This window comes from Mus musculus, chromosome 4, assembly GCF_000001635.26.
Source record: "Mus musculus strain C57BL/6J chromosome 4, GRCm38.p6 C57BL/6J".
Taxonomy (NCBI): domain Eukaryota; kingdom Metazoa; phylum Chordata; class Mammalia; order Rodentia; family Muridae; genus Mus; species Mus musculus.
Window position 1 is genome coordinate 43,721,054 of NC_000070.6, and position 22,379 is coordinate 43,743,432.

The following is a 22,379-nucleotide window of genomic DNA, read 5'->3' on the forward strand; positions in this document are numbered from 1 at the left end:
AACAATTCCAACAATACTTGGGGCAAGCCGTTCCTAGTTTCACGTGACCAGCCCTTTACGGAAGTGAAGCCTGGTTTAAGGCCCCGAGCTTTTCCCATTGGTCACATCAGCTGTTTGGGGTTTAATTTCATGTCTCTTGACAAAGTATTGGATCCTACACACAATGTTTGGTAGTTTTTTGTTTTGTTTTGTTTTTGTTTTTGTTTTTTGAGACGGGGTTTCTCTGTATAGCCCTGGCTGTCCTGGAACTCACTTTGTAGACCAGGCTGGCCTTGAACTCAGAAATCCGCCTGCCTCTGCCTCCCAAGTGCTGGGATTAAAGGTGTGCGCCACCACTGCCTGGCTATTTCGTAATTTTAAAGTTCATAGTTACTTATTTATTTTCTTGACACCAGGTTTTGCCCAGCCTGGGCTGGTCTCAAATCCACTCTACATTTGAGGCTGACCTTGAATTCCTGGCTGATCGAACTCTTCATCCCGACGGCTGGATCTGTAGCTGTCTGCCTCCACACCTGCATCATTTCACATCTCTCCTTAAGTTTATTTTTTTTAAAAAGTTACAGTTTTCGTCACCAATGTCAGTGTTGTCTTCATGTTAGCACGCATATACATTAATGATTACTGCTGTGCAAGAAAGTGACTGGTTTACCTAGTTAATTGTAAGTGATCTAGTTCTGAGCTTGGGCTATAGTAACCTGATTGGTAAGGTGCCTACATGATGCAGGAGGCCCTGGGCTTGATCTCTAGCAGGGCATAGCAGTGTATGATGACACGTGCCTGAAATCCTGGTACTCAGGAGGTAGAGGAAAGGGGATTCAGGCCATCCTCAGTTACATAGTTCAAGGCCAGTGTGTGATAAAGAAAGAAATGAACAAAACCTTAGTTCTTATTATGGTTAAAGGCTTTTCAGAAACATCTATGTTTCTTAGATATGCAATTGCCTATCTTCCTGCCTTTTCTAATATCCTCTGACTTAGCAGTTCTAAGATGAGGAAAAACGATGGCTGTAAACAATGTTATTGCTTTTAACGGAATGCTTATTTTAAAAATAATGATGTTACATATTTGAATTAAGATATCTTTCCTTTTTAATCACATTAAGAGTGTAGTCTCCTGGGGGCTGGAGAGGTTGCTCAGTGGTTAAGAGCACTGGGTCCTCTGACCCGGGTTCAATTCCCAATGCCTACATGGTAGTTCACAACTGTCTGTAACTACATGAAATAAAAATAAGTAGATCATTAAAAAATCATGTAATCTTCCTTTCCTTGTTCATTTGTGATACTTATCAGGAATGCAGAGCTAATTTTATCAGATGCTTTTTTTGGGGGGGCCATCTGTCAGGATGTGTGGTCTCACTTTTCTATCCTACTTACAGAATTAATTACATCAGTAGATTTTTCAAAAAAAAAATATCAAACCGCCCTCGCCTTCCTAGAATACTCGTTGCTTGTTCATGGATCTTTGTCTCTCAATATTCCAGGGATAGGAAGGAGCACATTTGATAGTCAGGACTCTATGGTTGGTCTGTGCTGCTCTGTGTGGGCATTGTTAGCCCCCATGTGAGGGTTTGGTTGATTCATAAAGTAAACAATGAATATTAAAAACTAAGCTGGGGGTGGCGGCGGCTGGGGGAGGGGGCATGGCAGCTGGTGGCGCCTGTGTGTGTGTGTGTGTGTGTGTGTGTGTGTGTGTGTGTCTCACACTTGTAATCCCAACACCTGGAAGGCTGAAGAAGAAGAATCGCCACAAATTCAAGGCCAGCCAAGGCTATAGAACGAGATGGCTGTCAAAACCCAAGAGACCAAGAGACCCGTGAACAAGGAATCCTTCTTCCTCTATATTTAGACTGCTTAAGGCTTCCTACTGTTTGTGGGCATTCTTCACCCCTCTCCTGTTAAGAGCAGTCTTTACTTAGAGTAGTGGTGTGAAGATTGAAAAAAAAAAACCAACAACAACAAAAAAAAAACTGTAGCTGGAGGAAGCAGATATTCTCCAAACCATCCTGAGCCTTTTATGCTCAGCCTTCTCTGCCATCAACCTCCCCGACTACAGCAGAACATTTGTTAACTCGATGGGCCTATGCTGATGCACTGATACCGGTCAAAGTCATGGCTGTGTTAGGGCTCACTCTTGGTGGCACGTGCTACACATTTGAACAAATATATTATGCCACGTGTACACCTTCATAGCGTCTTAAATGCAGATGCCCCACCTTAAGGGTTTCTATGACTGTCTTAGTCAGGGTTTCTATTCCTGCACAAACATCATGACCAAGAAACAAGTTGGGGAGGAAAGGGTTTATTCGGCTTACACTTCCATACTGCTGTTCATCATCAAAGGAAATCAGGACTGGAACTCAAGCAGGTCAGGAAGCAGGAGCTGATGCAGAGGCCATGGAGGGATGTTCTTTACTGGCTTGCCTCTCCTGGCTTGCTCAGCCTGCTCTCTTATAAAACCAAGACTACCAGCCCAGAGATGGTCCCACCCACAAGGGGCCTTTCCCCCTTGATCACTAAATGAGAAAATGCCTTACAGCTGGATCTCATGGAGGCATTTCCTCAACTGAAGCTCCTTTCTCTGTGGTAACTCCAGCTGTGTCAAGTTGACACAAAACTAGCCAGTACAATGACCCACTTTTCTTCCTTCCGTCCCCTAGGACCCGGGCAACACTCATCTTTTGTTCTGTCTTCTCTGGGGTTTCACATTTTCCACAGTATCATAGACTCGGGTCCACATGATGTGGAGTCTTCATATATTGGCTTCTTTTAAATAGCACAAGATGTCTCCTTTGTATCTATCAGCTCATGAGTTGACAGCTCATTTCTTTTTAACCCTGAACAGCAATGCACTCTCTCCTGGCTACGCTTCCCTTGTGTGCTCACTGATGGGAGGCTGACAGCGTGTAAGATGCAGGGCTTGGGGCGGGCACATTTCAGCTCATTTAGGTAAATTGTCGGATTGTTTGCCAGACTGTGTTTAGTTTTTAAATGAAATGGTCATTTTTTTCCCCTATGGTGGTTTGACCTTGTCACTTTTTTAAAATTTTTTTTCCATTTTTTATTAGGTATTTAGCTCATTTACATTTCCAATGCTATACCAAAAGTCCCCCATACTCACCCACCCCCACTCCCCTACCCACCCACTCCCCCTTTTTGGCCCTGGCGTTCCCCTGTACTGGGGCATATAAAGTTTGCAAGTCCAATGGATCTCTCTTTCAAGTGATGGCCTATTAGGCCATCTTTTGATACATATGCAGCTAGAGACAAGAGCTCCGGGGTACTGGTTAGTTCATAATGTTGTTCCATCTATAGGGTTGCAGTTCCCTTTAGTTCCTTGGGTGCTTTCTCTAGTTCCTCCATTGGGGGCCCTGTGGTCCATTCAATAGCTGACTGTGAGCATCCACTTCTGTGTTTGCTAGGCCCCGGCATAGTCTCATAAGAGACAGCTATATCAGGGTCCTTTCAGCAAAATCTTGCTAGTGTATGCAATGGTGTCAGCATTTGGAAGCTGATCATGGGATGGATCTCTGGATATGGCAATCACTAGATGGTCTATCCTTTCGTCACATTTCCAAATTTTGTCTCTGTAACTCCTTCCATGGGTGTTTTGTTTCCTATTCTAAGAAGGGGCAAAGTGTCCACACTTTAGTCTTTGTTGACCTTGTCACTTTAAAACCCATTATTATTGTTGTGGTGCTATTAAGACCTCATTGGTCCTGCCTTTGTGTCCTGGAATGGTATTTTCCCATTTTTAATTCTTTGGCCATATTATTGATAATTTGGAATGATGTGTTAGTTAAGTGTGTGGCTGTTAAATATGGGCTACAAACCAAAGTCAGGATAATAGACATTTTTGATGGGTCAGGATACAAAAGTGATTTTTGACTGCCACCACTAGGTGGTGCCACCAATTAGTGAAAACAATGTGGTTGTTTTTGCTGGTCAACCAAGAAACCACTCACATAGCCTTGTGTGGACAATGTATGAACATGTGGATGTGTTTGTGTGTGTGTGTGTACATGCATGTGCATTCATGCACATACTCGTGGACACAAACATGAGGCTCATGAGTCCCCACAGGGGACATTACTTTAAATGTGTCTGTGTGCATACAAAGACACTCGCTGAGGTGAGGCATCCAGAAAAGCACAGGATTGAAGTGAGATAGGAAGACTTTTCAAGGGCTTGCCCATCAGCTGGTGGTCTGACAGGCCTGACTAAGAAGGCTGCAGAATAAAGACTCAACGGAAGGGGGCTATTCAATGACAGGGCCACAGGATAGCTTTCCTGAGGGTGGCCCTACTTCATCAGAGCCAGTCCCTCTCAGGTCATCAATCTAACAGAACCTGTGTCCAGTCAGGCCATTCAAAATGATCAGGGAAGCAGTCACAGGATTAAAAGTAGGAGGACAGTTTCCCGCAGGGGACTTAAGTAGTTACTTCTGAAGGTCTGGAGATGGCAGCCTGTCACCTCTAAGTTTCCGAAGCTGCTAATACGATGGCCACTTCAAGGTCCTATATTTTATCCAAATGGGGAGAAAATAGGCATCTCATAAAATAAGCGTGTATTGAGTGTAGATGGGTGTCTCTTCATCTCTGGCCCTCAAGCTCGCCCCCCCCCACCCCCTTTGTGCATCATCTTCTACTGTCTCTGGAAGGCCCCACAGCAGGTAGCATCCTTAGCCCTGGACAGCTCTTCTCACCCCAACCAAAAGTCTGGAGATTGCTTGTGGTATACACTAACCCACAAAGGTGAGAGACTCAGACAAGTTGCTTCCCTTCTTTGGCCTCAGTTTCCCTAATGCGGGGTGAGTCCAGGGACCCTTAGGAATGACTGAAAGTCTTCAGATCTGCACATTGCAGGGTAGTCTCCAGGTTGTGTGGGGTGGGCATCTCCTTGGAAAACTCCTGTAAAGTTATCCATTTAATGCTCCCTTCTTCATGCCCCTTTCCTCTCCCTCCTCCCTTCTCCCTCCTCCCCTCTCCACCAGCTCCCATAGGACTTTTTCTTCAATGTGCCTCTAGGGAAGGCAGCTGGCTCCAAAGCCCCAGGAGTCTGCAGGAGGAGTTCTCTATACAAGCCTCATTAAAAGTTCAAGTGACTTCTCCAGAGGGCCAGGAAGCCTCTGGAGACTAGCCTCCCTCGAAACCAGCTTGGCCAAAGGTGATGTACAACCCTTTGAGCTGCTGTGGCAGCTTTTCAGTAAAGATGTCAGAGAAAGCAGCTGTGACTGGGATTAGAGCAGGGGAGTGTCCCTGGAGTTTGCTTCTGCTGTGGGATCTCCAGAGAGGACACGGTGGGCTCGAGGAAGGGCCTTGACCAACTTTACAGAGTGGAGCTACTGCAGAGCTGGAGCCAGTCTGAGGTTTGGGGGCTGAGCACTCTCCAGAAGGAGCTTTGAGGAATGGGTTGAAGGACCCCTGAGGACCCTGGCCACAGAGCTTGGGCTTTGGGGAGCCCAGTCCGCTTGCGTACAACAGAGATGCTGGGGACACCCTGAATCCCAGCCTCATCCTTGGTGACTAGGGGGCCAGAGGATTTAGAACCAGTAACGAGAGAATGGAAGACTGTGCACATTCTGGTCACCAAACAAGTTCCCAGGCAGGTAGGAATGACCCGAGCTTTGTGACAGGGCAGATGATAGGGCAACGGGACTGCCATCCACTGACATTGTTGACCGGGGAGATAAGGGGCTGACCTGTGTGACCTCAAGTGGCTTCCTTTCTGCTTCCTGTTAACCCAAAGTTGACAAGCCTTCTGGCTTCCTATACCCAACAGGAGAAGCATCCCTGGATGATGAACGGCTTGTGGCCCTCATCAGGCTCCACCCATCCCTGACTGACATTCACAGGACTTGGGCTAACTCACTGATCCTCAGCAGCAGAGGATGTTGCAGGCTACAGATAGTCGCGGAGCTAGGGAATCGTGTGCATCCTAAGCCTACACTTTTAATCTCCATACAGTGGTTCCTAGGAGAAAAGCTGAAGCCCAGAGGAGGGCCCTCCTTCTGCCAGGAGGCAGGAATAGATGGAATATTGACCTCATATCCCTGATTCAGGCCCTCCCCTTAAGCAAGCCAGTCCCACAGCTCCTTGGTCTCCACCCACTCTTCCTTCACGGCCTCCCCCTTCCTACTCCAAACAGCCTCTGGCTGTTGAGAAGCCTGTCCAAACAGACCTCTCCCACATTCCCTGGCTGTTCTCCAGTCTGCAGGAGCCGAGACACCCTTGAGTTCAGTGACTGTGAGGGCTGAGCAGAGGCTGCTGAAGGGAGCCACTGAGTGAAGTGCAGAGATCCTCTGGCTTCCAGATGTTAGGCCTTCTGGGGAACACGACCCTTGTGTGCTGGATCACGGGCACAGCACTGGCGTTTTTGATGTTGCTGTGGCTGATGGCCCTCTGCCTTTTCCACAGATCACAGGAGCATGACGTGGAGAGAAACCGAGTCCGACAAGCCCGGCCTCGACTCTTCCATGGCCGGCGCCTGCGTCTCCCAAGACTTGTTCACCATCACCACCATCACCATGTGACCGGGGTGACCAGTGTGGGCGTTCACCACCACCATCACCATTCTCCCCATCGTCTCCACCACCACAAGCACCACCACCGCCACCACCATGCTCATGGAGCCCGCCGCTGAGGCCAATAGATAGCATCTACCTGGCTCTGCCCTCCATCCAGCAGCAACATGAGTGGATCCTGATGCTGCCACGGAAAAGGATGTGCCTCTGGGATGAAGGGGGGTACTGGGACCCTGGTCCTGCTTGGGTTTCATTTGCATATGAGCCCTTCTCCCTATGTGCAACAGAGACCCACCTGGGTGGCCCTCTACACAATGTGGGGCTTGAGCTTCGAGCAGGGCTGGCTGAGTTTCCTACCTTGTGACTGCAACTCCTGGTGACCCTGGAAGTAACAAGGGTATCTGGCAGAACCAGAGCCCAGGTGGAGATGGAGAGTTCTTCTGATTGGGGAGGCCCTGTGATGAGCTTCCAGGGGCAGACTGTGGTACGGGCATTCACTGCTGCTTGGCTGTAAGAAATAAAAGCCACCAGGAAGCTTTTTGTGTGAACTGGTTCTTGACTGTGGCACAGTGGGAGGGAGGGAGTCATGAGGGCCCTGGGAACTCTTCTGGAAGGAGCTGAGCCTGGGGTCTGGAACAGAGAGAAGTAGGTGGTCCCCGCCTAAGCTCTGAGGAAGAATTCAGTGTGGACGGCCCAGAGCTTTGGAGAAGGGACAGTTGAGACCCCTAGCCTGGGTTCTAGCTCTCGGAGCACCCTGCCTGAGTGCTCCTCCTAGCCTGGTCCAGAGCAGGAACCAACCCTGGGTTCAGTGTCTGTTTGGGGACTGAATAGGGATTCTTATGCAGACTCTGAGTCTCCAGCCAGCCTGTCTGCAGATGCACAGTAGCAGCTGATAAGACCAGAGGGAGGGAACAGTTAACTGCTTGGCATGCCGGGTGGCCTCAAGAGAATGTGCCTGGCCTGAGCCTCAGTTTTTCCTTCCTTAAAATGGAATGGATAGTAGAGACTCCTACCACAGTCAACAGGCATGCAAAGGACCCACACACACTATGAATAAAAGGTTGGGTCCATGAAGGGGAAGGAAATATCGTCCCAGCCTGAGCCTGAGAACAGGGAGAAGCAGGGCAGAGAGCAGCAGAGGGAAACGCCAGAAAGTCAGTGACTCACTGGAATAGAATGTCCTCTTTCCTTCTGTTTCCCAGGGGACTGTGCGAGGACTAGGCGAGGGGTGACCAGTGAGGAAGGGAAGAGGCAAATTCACACTGACAGCTGCACTGGGTTTCTGCACTGGGAAAGTGGACCAAAGGTCTGATGGACAGATCTCTCTCTCTCTCTGGAGTCCTTCACACCCATCCCTCTTTCCTCACTGCCGGGCTTAGCCCAGTCCAGCCCTCCACCCTTGTCCCTCTCTAGCTACAGCCACCTGCATTGCTGCAGACCTGCCCACTGCAGCTTCACGGGAATTTTACAGATACACCAAAGATGGGAAAGAGGGAAGAGGTTAGGCAGAAAAGGAAACGGGGCCGGACAAGCTTCCTGCATTCCTGTTGAAAATGCTGGCCTGTTCTCCCCAGCACGCTAGAAGAACAGGCAAAGGAGAAGCAAGATAAAAGGTTGCAACAGTCTCTAGGGCCCAGCTCCCAACCCCACCAGGCGATGTTGGGGATTCAACGAGCTACCCTACAGTACCCTTGTGGAGGATGAGCCCTGATTGTCAGAGCATCTTAGAAGAGGGGCTGTGGTAGAACAGGGCAGTATATTGTTTACTCTCCTGTCCTGTGAGTGGGCTGTTTGCCCATACTGCTACTGAAGTTCTCTTGGACCTTGGAGAAACTGGGAAAGTTTCTGGCTGCATGACCTTGGGCACAGCTCTCTCTCTCATTCTCTCTCTCTCATTCTCTCTCTCTCTCTCTCTCTCTCTCTCTCTCTCTCTTCTGGGGGCCAGGGGGTCCTGGTCAGACAAACGGCAGAATCAGGGAAATCACTCGATTGTATGGTCCCAGGAAGAGCGAGTTGGGGTGGAGACAGGGAACGGCTGTTTTGCCATTGGGTGCCATCCCTGTGACTCACTAGAAGCAGATCTGGTCAGGCATATCTGCTCTGAGACCATCATGTATGTCCCTGTAAAATTGAGGACCTATTACTGCACAGGGCTGTGGGACCAATGTTTATGAGAGAGACAGTGCCTGGCTATGTTCAGTACCCAGAAGTACTATTTCTTCAGGCTGATAATACACTCCTCGCTCAATGTGGGATAGTCTCAAGAGGAACTGGGTGTGAGTGGGCTCGGGCCGGGCTCCCTTCCCTGATACTCTCAAGGGTCAGTTAATGAGTCCGCAAGTGTGTGGGGCGGGTTAAGTGCTGTAGCCGGGAAGGTGGTGGCTGTGGGTCATAGGCCCCCAATCACAATTGGAGGAAGAGATTCAGGAAGTACTCACAGCTGCTCTAGCATCCCCGAGCCAAATTCCAGGCAGCACCAACAAAAACACTGCAGGCTTGGGAGGGAGAAGCATGGCCACCTGGGGTGGTCACCAGACAGGGGGTCACCAGCTCCAGATACAGTCAGGATACATGGCACTATTGGAGTCCAAGGTAAGCCTTCACAGCACCCCATGTGAGTAGTGGGCCCCGGTCGGCAGCAAATGGGGGTGGGGCATATGATGCAAAAGAACCCTGTGATGCAATGAAGGGGTTGGAGGAGGTCCTTCCGAATATACACCACACTTCCCAACCCTGCACAGAAAATGAGGTCAAGTACAGCCGACTCTTACTCTCCTATCTCCCTTCCTGCAAGCCCCTGTGTGCGCTGCCCCGCCCCCCACTCCACCTCCACTTGCTGGTATCTTTCTCCACCCCTGCCTCCCAGCCTAGGTGCACAGCCTGGGAAGGCAGCAGAGAGGCCAATTGCTGACCCTGGGTCCTTCCCAGGGAGGATTCAGACTCTTCCTGGGTCCTGCTAGGCGAGAGGAATTTTGTATAGTCACTAGATTTTTTTTTTTTTAATCAGTAACTCTTGAAGTCCTGAGGCGTTGCTCGTGGGCCTGGCTTCCGTCTTAGCAACATCTCTGCTCCTCCTTCCCTTGCCCCTTCCATGTCGAGGGACTCATTTGCTTACAGCTTTCCTGATAGTGCTTCTTAGCAGCTGCCAGTAGAGCCGACCACAGCTCTTGGAGGTCTGACCTGAGGTTAAAACTAGACCGAAGATCATCTGACTCCAGCAGAAGGATTTGGTGGCCTACGGTGGCACAGTTCAAGGCCTCAGAGCCGAGTCTTAGAAGGAGGCATAGGAGAAGCCGCTTGCTTGTCCTGGCCAACAGCCCCAGCTTCTGTTGGGACACTAAGACTCAGAGACCACCCACCGTGTTCGGTGTGACAAGTGCCACTCAGAAATCATGGAGACCGCGGTGATTGGGATGGTGGCAGTGCTTTTTGTCATCACCATGGCCATTACCTGCATCCTCTGCTACTTCAGCTATGACTCACACACCCAAGACCCAGAGCGCAGCTCCAGACGTAGCTTCACCGTGGCCACGTTTCACCAGGAGGCGTCGCTCTTCACGGGGCCGGCTCTCCAATCCCGGCCACTGCCGCGGCCCCAGAACTTCTGGACTGTTGTGTGAGGTTGGCAATTCCCTCGACATTTATTCTGCTAGTGGGTCAGACCCATCTGCCCCTTCAATAAGCAGTGTCTGGTGTCTCACTCCTCCCAGCTCTCCATCCGTATCCTTCTACGTTTCACAAACTTCTTGCCTCCCTCCATTCTGGCTCGCTCTTCCCTCTCTCCCTGGGGAGCTGAGGTGTCAGGACCAGGTGTGAGTTACCTCTGAGCTGAACGATCAGCTAGGCTCTACTCACAATGGGGCTGAGGAGTCTGAGGAGATGTGGAAGGATGCTGTGTGGTATCCTAATGGTGGGGTAGCTCCAGACAGCTATGGAACCTCACCGGAAGTTAGCACCCTGTCAGCGGGGTGCTGTGACAGAAGTCTATTTGCCACCCAGGGAACCAGAGCCCTCGAGCGGACGATTTGAAGAACTAAGTGTTTGTTAGTATTTTTGGATGCTGCACCGTGCCCAACCCTCAGGCTTGCTCCTGTTGCCTGAAATCAGCCCTGAAATTCTGAAAACAAAGAGCTGTTTTCTGGGAACAAGTGACTTATTTTATAATTGAGGACGTATATCCTTTTATGGATCTTTCCAAATCTGCTCTGGAAAACCACAAAAGGAAGCAGGAGAGAAAAAGAGAGCCACAGAGAGCACAAGGTGTTTCATTAACAGGAAGGCCACCAAGAAGACTTTAAAACACGTTTTGAACAAGACTTGCTTTATTGCTATAGTCCGACAGACTGTGTCTATTCTTAGCAAATGTGAGTGATTTGCGTCACTTAGGAATGATAGAAAAATCGTGAACTGAAAGATAATTCCAAAAAAGTCAAAATGTTGTTACATTTCAGCGCATGTGGAGCTGTTGATTTTAACACAAATAAAGGGACATTTGTTTTTATTAATAGAAAATCTGCTCACGGAATAGATGCTATCTTGTATTTAGAGACTATGATCTGAAGGATGAAAAATTATCTTCGTGGCTTGTATGTCTGAATCTGACCTTGAATGGGTAACTCTCTCAGGACCTGCCTGTTGAGGGGGATGAGACTGAACCAGGGTCCTCTGGGATGTCAGAGTGTCCCCAGACATGTGGCTGCCACAGGAAGGATCCAGAGAGACAGGCTTGGGTCTGGAGAGATTTGGGGGTGGGGTTGGCAGGGAAGAAGTGCAGGAAGGAAGTCAGAGTGCTAGATGGGGGTGGAGTGAATCTGGGGAGGTCGAGGCTCAGGAGCTTCTGGAAACATGTCCTTATCAGTCTGGACACTGAGTCCCTGACTAAGGCTTTTACAGACAGGCCACAGGGAGGGCAGGGAGTCCTGGGGACTCAGTGAAGGACTCACAGCAGGTTCCAGGGAGAGCCAGTGTGGGTCTGAGGCCAGTAGGGATGGGCACCTGAGTGGGGAGAAAGAAGCATTGTCTAGGGGTAGCAGCCAGACCGAGGTAGAGCCCTCACTGCAGCTCCCCCTGAGGGCTGGATCGCCAGGCTTTGTCTCCCCCTCAGGCAGAGCTCTGCTCTGGGGCAGGCTCTGAAGATCTTTCTTGAAAGGAATCTTGCCATCTCCACAGACACTGAACGGAACCTTCTTCCCAGCATCAGCTAGACTGCTTGAAGGTGGGTGAGTCCCCAGAGCACAAGGGTGTGTGTGTGTGTGTGTGTGTGTGTGTGTGTGTGTGTGTGTATGCACGGAATCCTTCCCAAGTTGCTTTTGGTCATGTGTTTTTGTCACACCAATAGATACCCTAAGTATGCCATGATCTATCCATTTACTCACTCACCCACATAACCATGCCTTCCCTTACCCTGTATTCATTCATTCCATTATTCGGTCACTTGTCCTCCATTTGGTGAGCATAGACAGAGCTCTGCTGTGTACCTGCTCCTGCTCAGAGAAGGTGAGAGTCAGTCAGACCTGGTCCCAGCGCTCAGGGAACACCTGACAGAACAGAAGCGACATGCTTTGGGTGTTGGAGTGGGGTGGGGATAGGGAGAGAGCTGGGAGCCCAGGGAGATTTGAGAGGAGGAGGAGGAGGAGGAGGCCCCTGAACTGGAATGGAAGCAGAGAAGAGTCTTCGATGAGACGATCCAAGAAGGTGTTGGTATAGAGAGCCTGTGGAGCAGGGAGAACAGCAGCTTGGCCTGGCCTGGAGGAGATGAGGCTGGACACTGGTCATCTCCCAAGGGAATCATGTTCCCAGGCAGTGGATGCTAAATATAGTACCGAGGCGGCCTTGGTCCAGGGACAAAAGAGCACATGGCTACCTGCTGCTGATGCAGTGGGAAGGTGGGTCTGACTGAGGGCAGGGTATGGGCCCCAGGCCCTCAGGACTGTGGAGGTGGGTCTGAGGGCAGGGAGATGCAGCCTAGAAGAGTAGGACTTCTAAAACGGAAGGTGGTCCTCCCTGGGGCAATCTAGCAAAGGGCTGAGAGGTATAGTTAGAACAGGAGCAGATCTGGGAGAACACAGACTAGAGACTCTGGGGAGTAGAGTCTCTAAAAACATAAGAACGCCAGATAAGCTGGGATTTCAAGTAAGTGATGAGTAATTTCTAGTTTGAATGTATTTCATAAAATAGTTGGAACACACACTAAAACGTTCATTATCTATGTAAGATCAAGTGTTATAGGGCATCTTGTATTTTACCTGGTAGCTCTATGGGGACAGGGGAGTCTGAGAGGCTGGGTAACTGGTTAAAGACAGCAGAGGGTTGTCAGAGGAGCGTAGAGAGAACTTTGCAACATAAGGGTTGACAGTGACATTGGTGACAACAGTGGACAGCCACTTTGCAGGCTATGATGTGTGTGCATGTGTGTGTATGGTGTGTTGGATGTGTCTGATGTGCAGTATGTATATGTTTCATGATACGTGGTATGTGTAATGTGTACAATGCTGTGTAGTATATGTGGTGTCTTGGGGTTCCTATTGTTGTGATAAAACACCATGACCAAAGCAACTTGGGCAGGAAAGGGTTTGTTTGGCTTATGCTCCCCACATCATAAAAGGAAGTCAAGACAGGAACTCAGACAGGGCCGGGACTGGGGACAGCAGCTGATGCAAAGGTCACAGAGGAATGCTGCTTACTGACTTATTCTTCATGGCTTACTCGGCCTGCTTCCTTATAGAACCCAGGGCCACCAGCCCAGAAACGGCTCCACTCACAACAGGCTGGGCCCTCCCACATCCATCACTAATTTAAAAAATGTTCTACAGGCTTGCCCGAAGCCCAACTCTTTTTTTTTTTTTTAACTTTTTATTGATTCTTTGAAAACTTTACACAGTGGGCTCCAGTTCCACTCATACCCCTGTCTCTCTGTATCTGCCCTCTGCCCTTGCAACCTCCCCCACCGAAAAAATGAAAGGAAAAAAAAAAAAAACATCTAACTGTGGAAGCTTCATTGTGTCACACAGTATATACCCTTTTGCCCAAACTGCTTTATTTATTGCAATAAGTCACTGATCTGCTTCGAGGCTACGCTGTCAGTACTGGATCCTCACTGGGACCCCTCTCAGATATCTTGTTGTACTGGCTAGTTGTGTGTGTCAACTTGACACAGGCTGGAGTTATCACAGAGAAAGGAGCTTCAGGTGAGGAAATGCCTCCATGAGATCCAGCTGTAAGGCATTTTCTCAATTAGTGATCAAGGGGGAACCAACTGTAAGGCATTTTCTCAGTTAGTGATCAAGGGGGGAGGTCCCCTGTGGGTGGTGCCATCTCTGGGCTGGTAGTCTCGGGTTCTATAAGAGAGCAGGCTGAGCAAGCCAGGGGCAGCAAGCCAGTAAAGAGCATCCCTCCATGGCCTCTGCATCAGCTCCTGCTTCCTGACCTGCTTGAGTTCCAGTCCTGACTTCCTTGGTGATGAACAGCAGCAGCATGGAAGTGTAAGCCGAATAAACCCTTTCCTCCCCAACTTGCTTCTTGGTCATGATGTTTGTGCAGGAATAGAAACCCTGACTAAGACACTTGTTGTTGTACTGTGTCATAGAGAGCCTTTAGCTTTGGATCTGCAGGACCTGCTCCTTCATGTGTTCCAGCAGATCATAGGTGGGGTTGACGCTGGCTTAGGCCAACTCAAAGCCCTGGGTCTGGGCCTGGGTGCTCGCTGAGTTACTCAGCTTGCCAGCTCTCTTCCAGACTGTCCCAGGCAGGGGTGAGGGGTGGGGCTATGTGGAGGGCATTTCTCCTATGTCCACACCACCACAAGGCCAGTGAGGGACAGGGCCTGCTGTCCTGCACTCAGGACCTTGAAGCAGCTCGCCAGAACTCAGGCCATCAGAGCCAGCTCTACTGTGATGCCCAGATGAGGTGGGGTCTGCTTCCCTCAGTGCTGCAGCTGGCCAGGGGTGGGGCAAGCTCTGTGCAGCCCTTGGGCATCAGCATGGCCCCAGGCAGCAGCCCACACCAGGGATGTACAAATGGCTTTTGTTGGTAACATGGGCTGTGGCCATGGATCCAGACATAGCCTCAAGTGGAAGTGAAGGCCTCTCACATCAGGCTATGCCTCACCACAATGGAGTCTCCAGTTCCTCCTCTCTTCATGGTGCACAAACTACTTCTCTTTCTCTTCCACCACATACGTGCTCATTGTCGCGGTGTCTCTCACAGCCCAATCTTATGGAGGGAATTTCTCAGTTGCGGCTCCCTCCTCTCATATGATTCTAGCTTGGCTCAAATTGACACAGACTTTGCCAACACATGTGGTATATGTATAGTGTATGATACGTGTACTGAGGGATGGGATATGCAGGGTGCACAGGGTGTGTGAATGTGGAATATATTTTGTATAGGTGGTATGAGTGTGTGTGTGTGTTTCTGAGTTTGTGTGGTATGAGTGTGTGTATGTGTGTGTGTCTGCTATGTTTGGTATGTATATGAGGTTTCACTGTGGGTGTTGTGTTGTGTTGTGTGTCTTATATGTGTGGTATTTGCATGGTGTATGAGGGATGTGGTGTACCATTCTCCCTGGTGTTGCATGTTGTATAAGAAGAGAAACAGGCCCACCCCCACCCCCTTACTGCCAATGGCCGTCCTCTGTCCACCAGCCCCAAGAGAGGAGGCAGCAGTACAAGAAGAGAATGGCACCAAAATACCAGCAAAACAGGGAGTGTTTAGCTGGTGGCAGAGCGTGAAGCAGCTGCTTCAGGCCAGCCTGGCAATATGGGGCCAAGCCACTGTGGCACCCACCCTCCCGGTTCCAAATCTAGCACTTTTCTACTTGCTTGGTAGCTACTGCGGGTTTTCATGGATTCGCACATTGCAGGGGGCACCCTGCTCTCACCACATTACCATCTTGTCAGTGCCCACAGCAACCCAATGATCTTCATCGAGCAGACTGGGGTGCTAAGCTGCCACTTTGTGAGTGCTTTGGGCCAATAGCAATTGTGCAGGAGCTAATGCCCGTGCTGCCTCAGTAGGATCTGGTCCACGTCTTTAGGAGGAAAGGAAACTGGAGATCTGGCTCCTTGGGCTCAGTAAAACTTACTGACATTCGCCCCTAGCTCCACAACAGATTCTGAAGATTGGGGCTTTGCCAGAGACAACCTCTTTCTGTGGCTTAGCTTCTGAGCTGAGCATCCTTTGGGGAGGCCGTCCTACAGTGAGGGCTGGGACCCTGGAAGAACAGAGGTCCAATAGGGTGTAGAAACTCCTGCATAGACTAACTGCATCTTGCTTCCACAGGTCTAACTTCCCCTCCAGCCCTCATCACGGGGCAGCATGAACGAGCTGTGCAGGCAGAGTCTGGGCACTCCAGAAACTTCAGTTTGCACTAGTCCTCACTGGCTGGGCCTCTACCACAACATGCTAGGGTGCAGAGATGAGAATCCCATCTTGTTTGTCTGCAGGATGAAAAATGGAAATCCTTGAGCTCTGAGCTGTGGGAGACATGGGGTAGGGCACCCCCACTGCGCCCTCTCTCCACAGTCCCTGGCTCTGAAAACTGGCAGAGGTGTCTCTGTGGGACTCACTACATTCTGGAATCAAGAGGCCTTGAAATAACATGTTTTCCGGAAAAGTACCTTCCTTAGAGGAAACCACTGTTCCAAGGAATAGAAAAGGGTCATTGTGTCTTGCCAGGTCCCCATTCCTGAGGTCATGACACTTGAAAAGGCAGGCACAGTTGGAGACGTGGAGGTCTGCAGGCTTTCCCACCCTGATGCCCCACACAGCGCAGCTGCAGTTAGAAGTGCTCTACATGCCAACAGGAATAGCTGACTGGCACGTCCCAGCAGGGCTATAACAATCCACAGTAACCAGTCTTTTAACAGCTAGGTGAATTTAGACTCCATACTACCCACCCGCCCCCTCCTCGCCACACACATAACTCATTATATCTTAGCAAAAAAGTAGAGTGGTTGCACAGCTGTGTGGTTAAACTTGACTTTTGATAGAACACGGTCAGCTGCATAACAGATTATAGGAGAACTCTAGGTCCTGGTGAACTATTGTCTGGGCAAGTGAGACTGCGTGCTTCATCTTAAGCAGCCCCCAGAGGTCCAGATGGGCAGAACTTGCTCCTCAGGGCGGCACTACTGGAAGATGGTGGAACCTTTAAGAGGCTCTTTGGTAGCTGTAGGTCAGTTTTTGAAGGACACAGTGGGACCCTGGCTTGTCTTCATCTCCTCTTTTATCTCATGACAGTAAGGTGAGTGGTTCTGTTCCACCATGATGTAAACCTTAGAGACACCACAGGCCTCAGAGCAACAGTGTTGTCCGTTCTCAGAGGACTGGACTCTTCAAACCTGTGAGCCTTCTTCTTGAGACTGGGTCTTGTTCTGTATCCCAGGCTGGACCTTGAACTCCTGATCCTTTGCTTCAGCCTCCTGAGTCCTGGGACGGCTGACACCACACCCAGCTCCGAGAAGGTATGGTTGGGAAGGTTGCAGAGAGTATAAGGAACGTTCTGGAACCCATTGGCCTATGGGAGATGCTTAACTGTGCCTGTCTGGCCCCAGGCCTTCTGAGACAGGGCATTAACCCAATTCCAGGTCTCCAGTTGTGTATGTAAGGCAAACAAACCTGCCAAGGCAGCTTTCTGTGTATATCCTGGTTGTGGAGGAAGTATCAGAGCCCACAGCTAGGACATTCCTTGTGGCCACTTACTTCTATCTTCTCATGCCTTTCCAGATGCCCATTGTGATGGTTTGAATATGCTTGGCCCAGGGAGTGGCATTATTGAGGGGTGTGGCCATGTTGGAGGGAGTGTGTCACTGTGAAGATGGGCTTTGTGATCCTCTTCCTAGCTGCCTGGAAGACAGCAGTGTTCTCCTGTTGGCCTTTTGTAGAACTCTCAGTGCCATGCCTGCCTGGATGCTGCCATGTTCCTCCCTTGATGATAATAGACGGAACCTCTGAAAGCCAGCCCCAATTAAATGTTGTACTTATGAGTTGCCTTGGTCTTGGTGTCTGTTCATAGCAGTAAAACCCTAAGACAACCATAAGCTTTGCCTATGAAATGGGGGCTGTGGTGTTTCAGAGGTTCTCTGTCCTTCTGAGATCTAGGCACATTAGCATCGTAGCCATAGATAAACACTGACTGCTTCCTAGTCAGTGTCCGTCAACTTGTTAGTCACCTCCTTGCAAAGAGCTGTTCCGTGTGTGTGTGTGTGTGTGTGTGTGTGTGTGTGTGTGTGTGTGTTTGTGTATCTGAACTCAGAAGCTGCTGGGAGGCCTCTGACCCCACCTCCCGACTCCTGGCATCTGTAGTTGGTAAGTAATGCTTTCCTAAGACATTCATGGCTTTAACTCCTAGAACTCATGTGTATGGTTTGCTCAAAAGGAGGAGTCAGAGCACTGATGACAGAGGCTAATCATTCGACCTTGCGATAACATGATTATCTTGGATGACGAGGGAGGATCCAGTACAATACAAATATATTCTTTAGTATGGAAGGGGGAGGCAGAAGAGTTGGGTGCCAGCAATGAGATGTGAGGAGAAGGCAAGGGGATGCCAGCTCCTGTGTGGTGGTTTCTAGAAGCTAAGTATTTACACTACCCCTGGGACGTACAGCCAGGAATGCAGCCTGCTCGCACCTCTTTTTGTTGCCGTTTGAAGTTTTTGTTTGTTTTTAAGTCTTAAAGTTACTTTTTTTTTTTTTTAGTGCTTATTATTTTCCAGGAACTATTTAAGCAGTCATAGATTAAAAATAGAGGATGCTCTTCACAAATGTTTTACTCTCATCTGGTATAGACTCAAGTGGTGGGAACTCTGTGGTGGTTTGAGTAGGAATGACCCCTACAGTGTTTGAATGCTTGGTCCATAGGGAGTGGCACTACTAGGAGGTGTGGCCTTGCTGGAGGAATTATGTCACTGTTGGGGGAAGCTTTAAGGGTTCCTATGCCTATGCTGCCCCCAGTGTGGAACCTAATCTCCTGCTGCCTGTCAATCAAGATGTAGAACTCTCAGCTCTGTCTCCAGCACCATGCCTGCCTAGACGCTGCCGTGCTCCCCACCGTGATGATAATGGACTAAACCTCTGAAACTGTAACCAGCCTCAATTAAATGTTTCCTTTATAAGAGTTTATAAGAGTTGGCCATGGTGTCTCTTTGCAGCAATAAAACTCCAACTAAGACAAACTCTAACAAAAATATTTGTTAATTTGTATGGCTTCAAATATAGACCTTTATTCTCATGAAAGATGTTTTAATAAAAATGATGTCCATTTTAAAATTAATTTTATGTTATTTGCTTAGTCAGTTGAAATGGAGTCTCGAGATGTAGCTCAGGCTGGCCTTGATATCCCCCCGAAATTCTCCTGTCCTAGCCTCCCAGTGCTGAGATTATATGCATGTACCATCTGAGCAAAGTTCCAGATATTGAAAAGTACCGCCTAGTGACCCACCTTGGGTATGCACCGTGATATATTCATACATTTCTCTATTGTTAAGTACTTTATTATACTCAGTCAGCAACACAAGCCAGCAGGTCCTTGAATCAGCTCCTTTAGCCCCACTCTTGGCAGCCAAGAGACAGGTGATGTGGTTTTTGATGGACATAGGTCTGAGAGCTAAGGGGGCTGTGAGCTTGGGGGGTGAGGGGTGGGGACAGGAGAGGGTAGTTGCATTTACACTGAGCAGGGCAGGAGCTGTACTGGTAGGGTGGTGCCCTGGGCACCAAGCACCCGACCTTATCTCATGGAAATAGGGCACATGAATAAAAACATATAAAGCCAAGAAGCTGTTTTAATTGTGAAATATTGTAAAGATCCTAGTGTCCATCAGTAGGAAAATACACGAGCAAAGTATGGTACATCCACAAAGTGAAATAATGAAGACTTGTGTTGGCTTGGCTACTGGCCACTGGCCGCCATAAATAGGTGTAACAGCAAGTTACAGAATGGCTTCAGAAAAGTAGCAGCAGCCAGGGGTGGGAACACATGCCTGCCAGGGGTAGGAGCATGTGACTATCAACCCAACTCTTGAGGCAGAAGATTAGAATTTCAATTTCCTCCACTGCACCGGTGAATTTGGGGCCAATCTCAAAAATAAATCAAGAGGCCAAGAAACTGCAACAAAAGAGATTCAAAAATCAAAATGAAAAACCCTCCTCCATATGAAATAATAATAATAATAATAATAATAATAATAATAAAAACCCCAAACCTCCTAATTTAGGAACTGGAGTGACAGCTTAGCAGTTAGGAGTGCTTACTGCTCTTAACCTCTGGCAGAGGACACCAGTACAGTTCCCAGCACCCACATGCAGTTCACAACCATGGAACTACAGTTCTGGGACAGCCATGTTCTCCTGCACACACATGATACACACATACACTCAGGAGAACACACACATACACTCACACTAAATATTTTTAAAACTAATTTACATATTATGTTTGCATTTGTATGACTGGAATAAAAGCGTGGAAGGATGAGACAGCCTCATGGGGACCGTTTGGATGCAGGAGACTTATTTTTACCTTTTTGTACCTTTTGTTCTGGAACTCACTATGTAGACCAGGCTGGCCTTGAACTTACAGAAATAAGTTAGCTTTTGCCCCCTAAGTGCTAGGATAAAAGGCCTGTGTCACTGTGCCTGGCTGAGTCTTTTTTTTTTTTTTTTTTTTTTGGTTTTTCGAGACAGGGTTTCTCTGTGCCGTGGCTATCCTGGAACTCACTGTATAGACCTGGCTGGCCTCGAACTCAGAAATCTGCCTGCCTCTGCCTCCCGAGTGTTGGGATTAAAGGCGTGCACTACCAGGCCCGCTTTTTTTTTTTTTTTTTTTAACATAGTACCAAGGTTGTGAAAAGCAAACCTGACTATTATCATTGCAGATAAACATTGCTGTTTCTACAAAGGGACTCCCAGCCCAAGGGACACTCAGAGCTACACTCAGCAAGGATACTCAGGGCACAGATAGACAAAGTTCTTTTCTAGGATATGAGTTGAGGTGGATCTTCCTAGTAAAAAATGGAGTCCCCCACATCCTCTCTGCACTTCAAGAGAGGGCTCGAGTTTTGAGAGGGAAATGGGCGTTTCTGCACGTCTTATGGCACTTCCAGACTAAATGCTGACTGTCCCGGCTCTGTGGCCATGACCTTTGACCTTTCTCATACTCCCTATTCCCCTTCTGACACTCTGTATCCCTCACAATGAGAGATAGTCTTTTTATTTACAGCCCAGTACTGGCTCCTTACAGAACAGCTACAATGTAACCCATAGGTAAGACTCATCTGCTTCTTAGTCTTGGTACTTAGCAGAGGTAGACACAGGCAGCCGGCTGATCCCAGGGCAGCAACCAGGATGGGCTGCTGGAGGCCCCGCTCCAGTCTCAGCTTTGACCAATTCTGGCTATTCCTACAAAGTGCTTTAGTTAGCTTTCCTCAGCTGTGACAAAATCCACAAGACCAGTGACTTAAAGTAGGAAGTGTTTATTTAGTCCATGGTCACTTGTTCCTTTTGCTTTGGTCGTATGATGGCAGCAGAATGTAGCAGAGGAAACAGCTTTCTCCATGGAAGCTAGGGAACAAAGATGAGAAAAGGGGCTAACGTTCTGATATACTCTTCAAAGACATTGCCCCAATGACCAAACTTTCCTCCAGAGAAGCCCCAAGGGGTTCATTGCTTTCCTGTGGCACCCTGAGCCTTCTACTGCACCATGGTTGCTTCTGGTATGGTTGGTCTCTCCCCAGAAGGACTGTAAAGCCTCTGAGGGGAATAGGGACGTTGGTGTCTTGCAAGAGACAGCTTTCCAGGGCTTCCACTTGTGCAAAGCCCCTTGCCATTTTTCTTCGTCCCGCCTGGCCCTGCCCCCAAGCCTAGATTCTCATTGTATTAGCAACAGTTTGTAGAGTTTGTAGAGGAGGAAGCTGATGCAGACACTCCCAAACGCCGCCTCACCCCACCCAAGATATTTGCACCAATTTGCAAATTGGTGGAAAGTTGAGGTCAGAATTATGGCTTATTTTCTATTTTCTATCTCTTTCAGATGGAGACTCATTTCTGTCTTTCTTCTTAAAGAAAAAAATTTACAGGTTTCAAAGCTAAACAAAAAGAAAAGCAAAATTCCTACCCCACCCCCACCCCCATATTTCCGAGTCAGTGGCTTTTTGTTTTGGGAAAGGGTCTGCTGCTTTAAAAAAGTTCAAAGCCTGTGGCTCCAGAGAAAGTTTCCAGATTGTGAGCTGGGAGGGGGGAGGGGGCGAGTTGGGTGTGGCGGGTGCTTGGGTGGCAGCTGGCAATCCCAAACCCTGGGAAGGAGGCAGGAGGAGCAGAAATTCACGCTCAGAGTTATGTGAGACCCTGTCTCAAAAAACAAAACAGGCCAAGTGTGGTGGTAGCCTATATGCACACTTTTAATCTCAGCACTCAAAAGAAAGAGGCAGGAGGATCTCTGTGGGTTCCAGGCCAGCCTTGGCTACATAGTGAGACTGTCTCAAAAATAACACAACAATAACAACAACAATGGAAAAAAAACCAAAAAAACAAAAAAGTTCAAGGATAGCCTGGGAATTATTAGCCTCTTTCTCAAAAACAGTGGAGGGGATTTACATAAAATAAAGGCCAGGTTTAAACATTTACTTAAAAATGGAGAAAGATCTCACAAACAATATTTAAAAGAAAACATTTTAAAAATAAAAGTAAGCCTTACAACACAAATGCTCCAACTGCTCCATCTGGTGGTCTTGGTCTGGGTGCTGTGTACTGAGGGAGAGAGCTCAGACTAAATAAAGTATTAAGAGTTTGCCTGGAACTTTACACTAGCCATCAATCCTATCAGGGGCAGCCTGCTTCCCGGAGGTTGTCCTTGCTGGTGTTATT

At 48.7% G+C, this 22,379-nt stretch overlaps 2 protein-coding genes across 2 annotated transcripts; both read left to right on the forward strand.

The window, feature by feature from the left end:
• The first annotated feature begins 6,144 nt into the window (after positions 1–6,144).
• Hrct1 (histidine rich carboxyl terminus 1) lies at positions 6,145–7,057 on the forward strand. The gene has a single exon (NM_027511.1). It carries the CDS (start codon positions 6,309–6,311, stop codon positions 6,636–6,638), a length of 330 nt encoding a protein of 109 aa, NP_081787.1. The 5' UTR covers positions 6,145–6,308; the 3' UTR covers positions 6,639–7,057.
• A 1,923-nt stretch (positions 7,058–8,980) lies between these two features.
• Spaar (small regulatory polypeptide of amino acid response) lies at positions 8,981–13,481 on the forward strand. The gene is made up of 2 exons (NM_001348108.1): positions 8,981–9,111; positions 9,527–13,481. The coding sequence occupies exon 2, from the start codon at positions 9,912–9,914 to the stop codon at positions 10,137–10,139; it is 228 nt and encodes a 75-aa protein (NP_001335037.1). The 5' UTR covers positions 8,981–9,111; positions 9,527–9,911; the 3' UTR covers positions 10,140–13,481.
• The last annotated feature ends 8,898 nt before the right edge of the window (positions 13,482–22,379 follow it).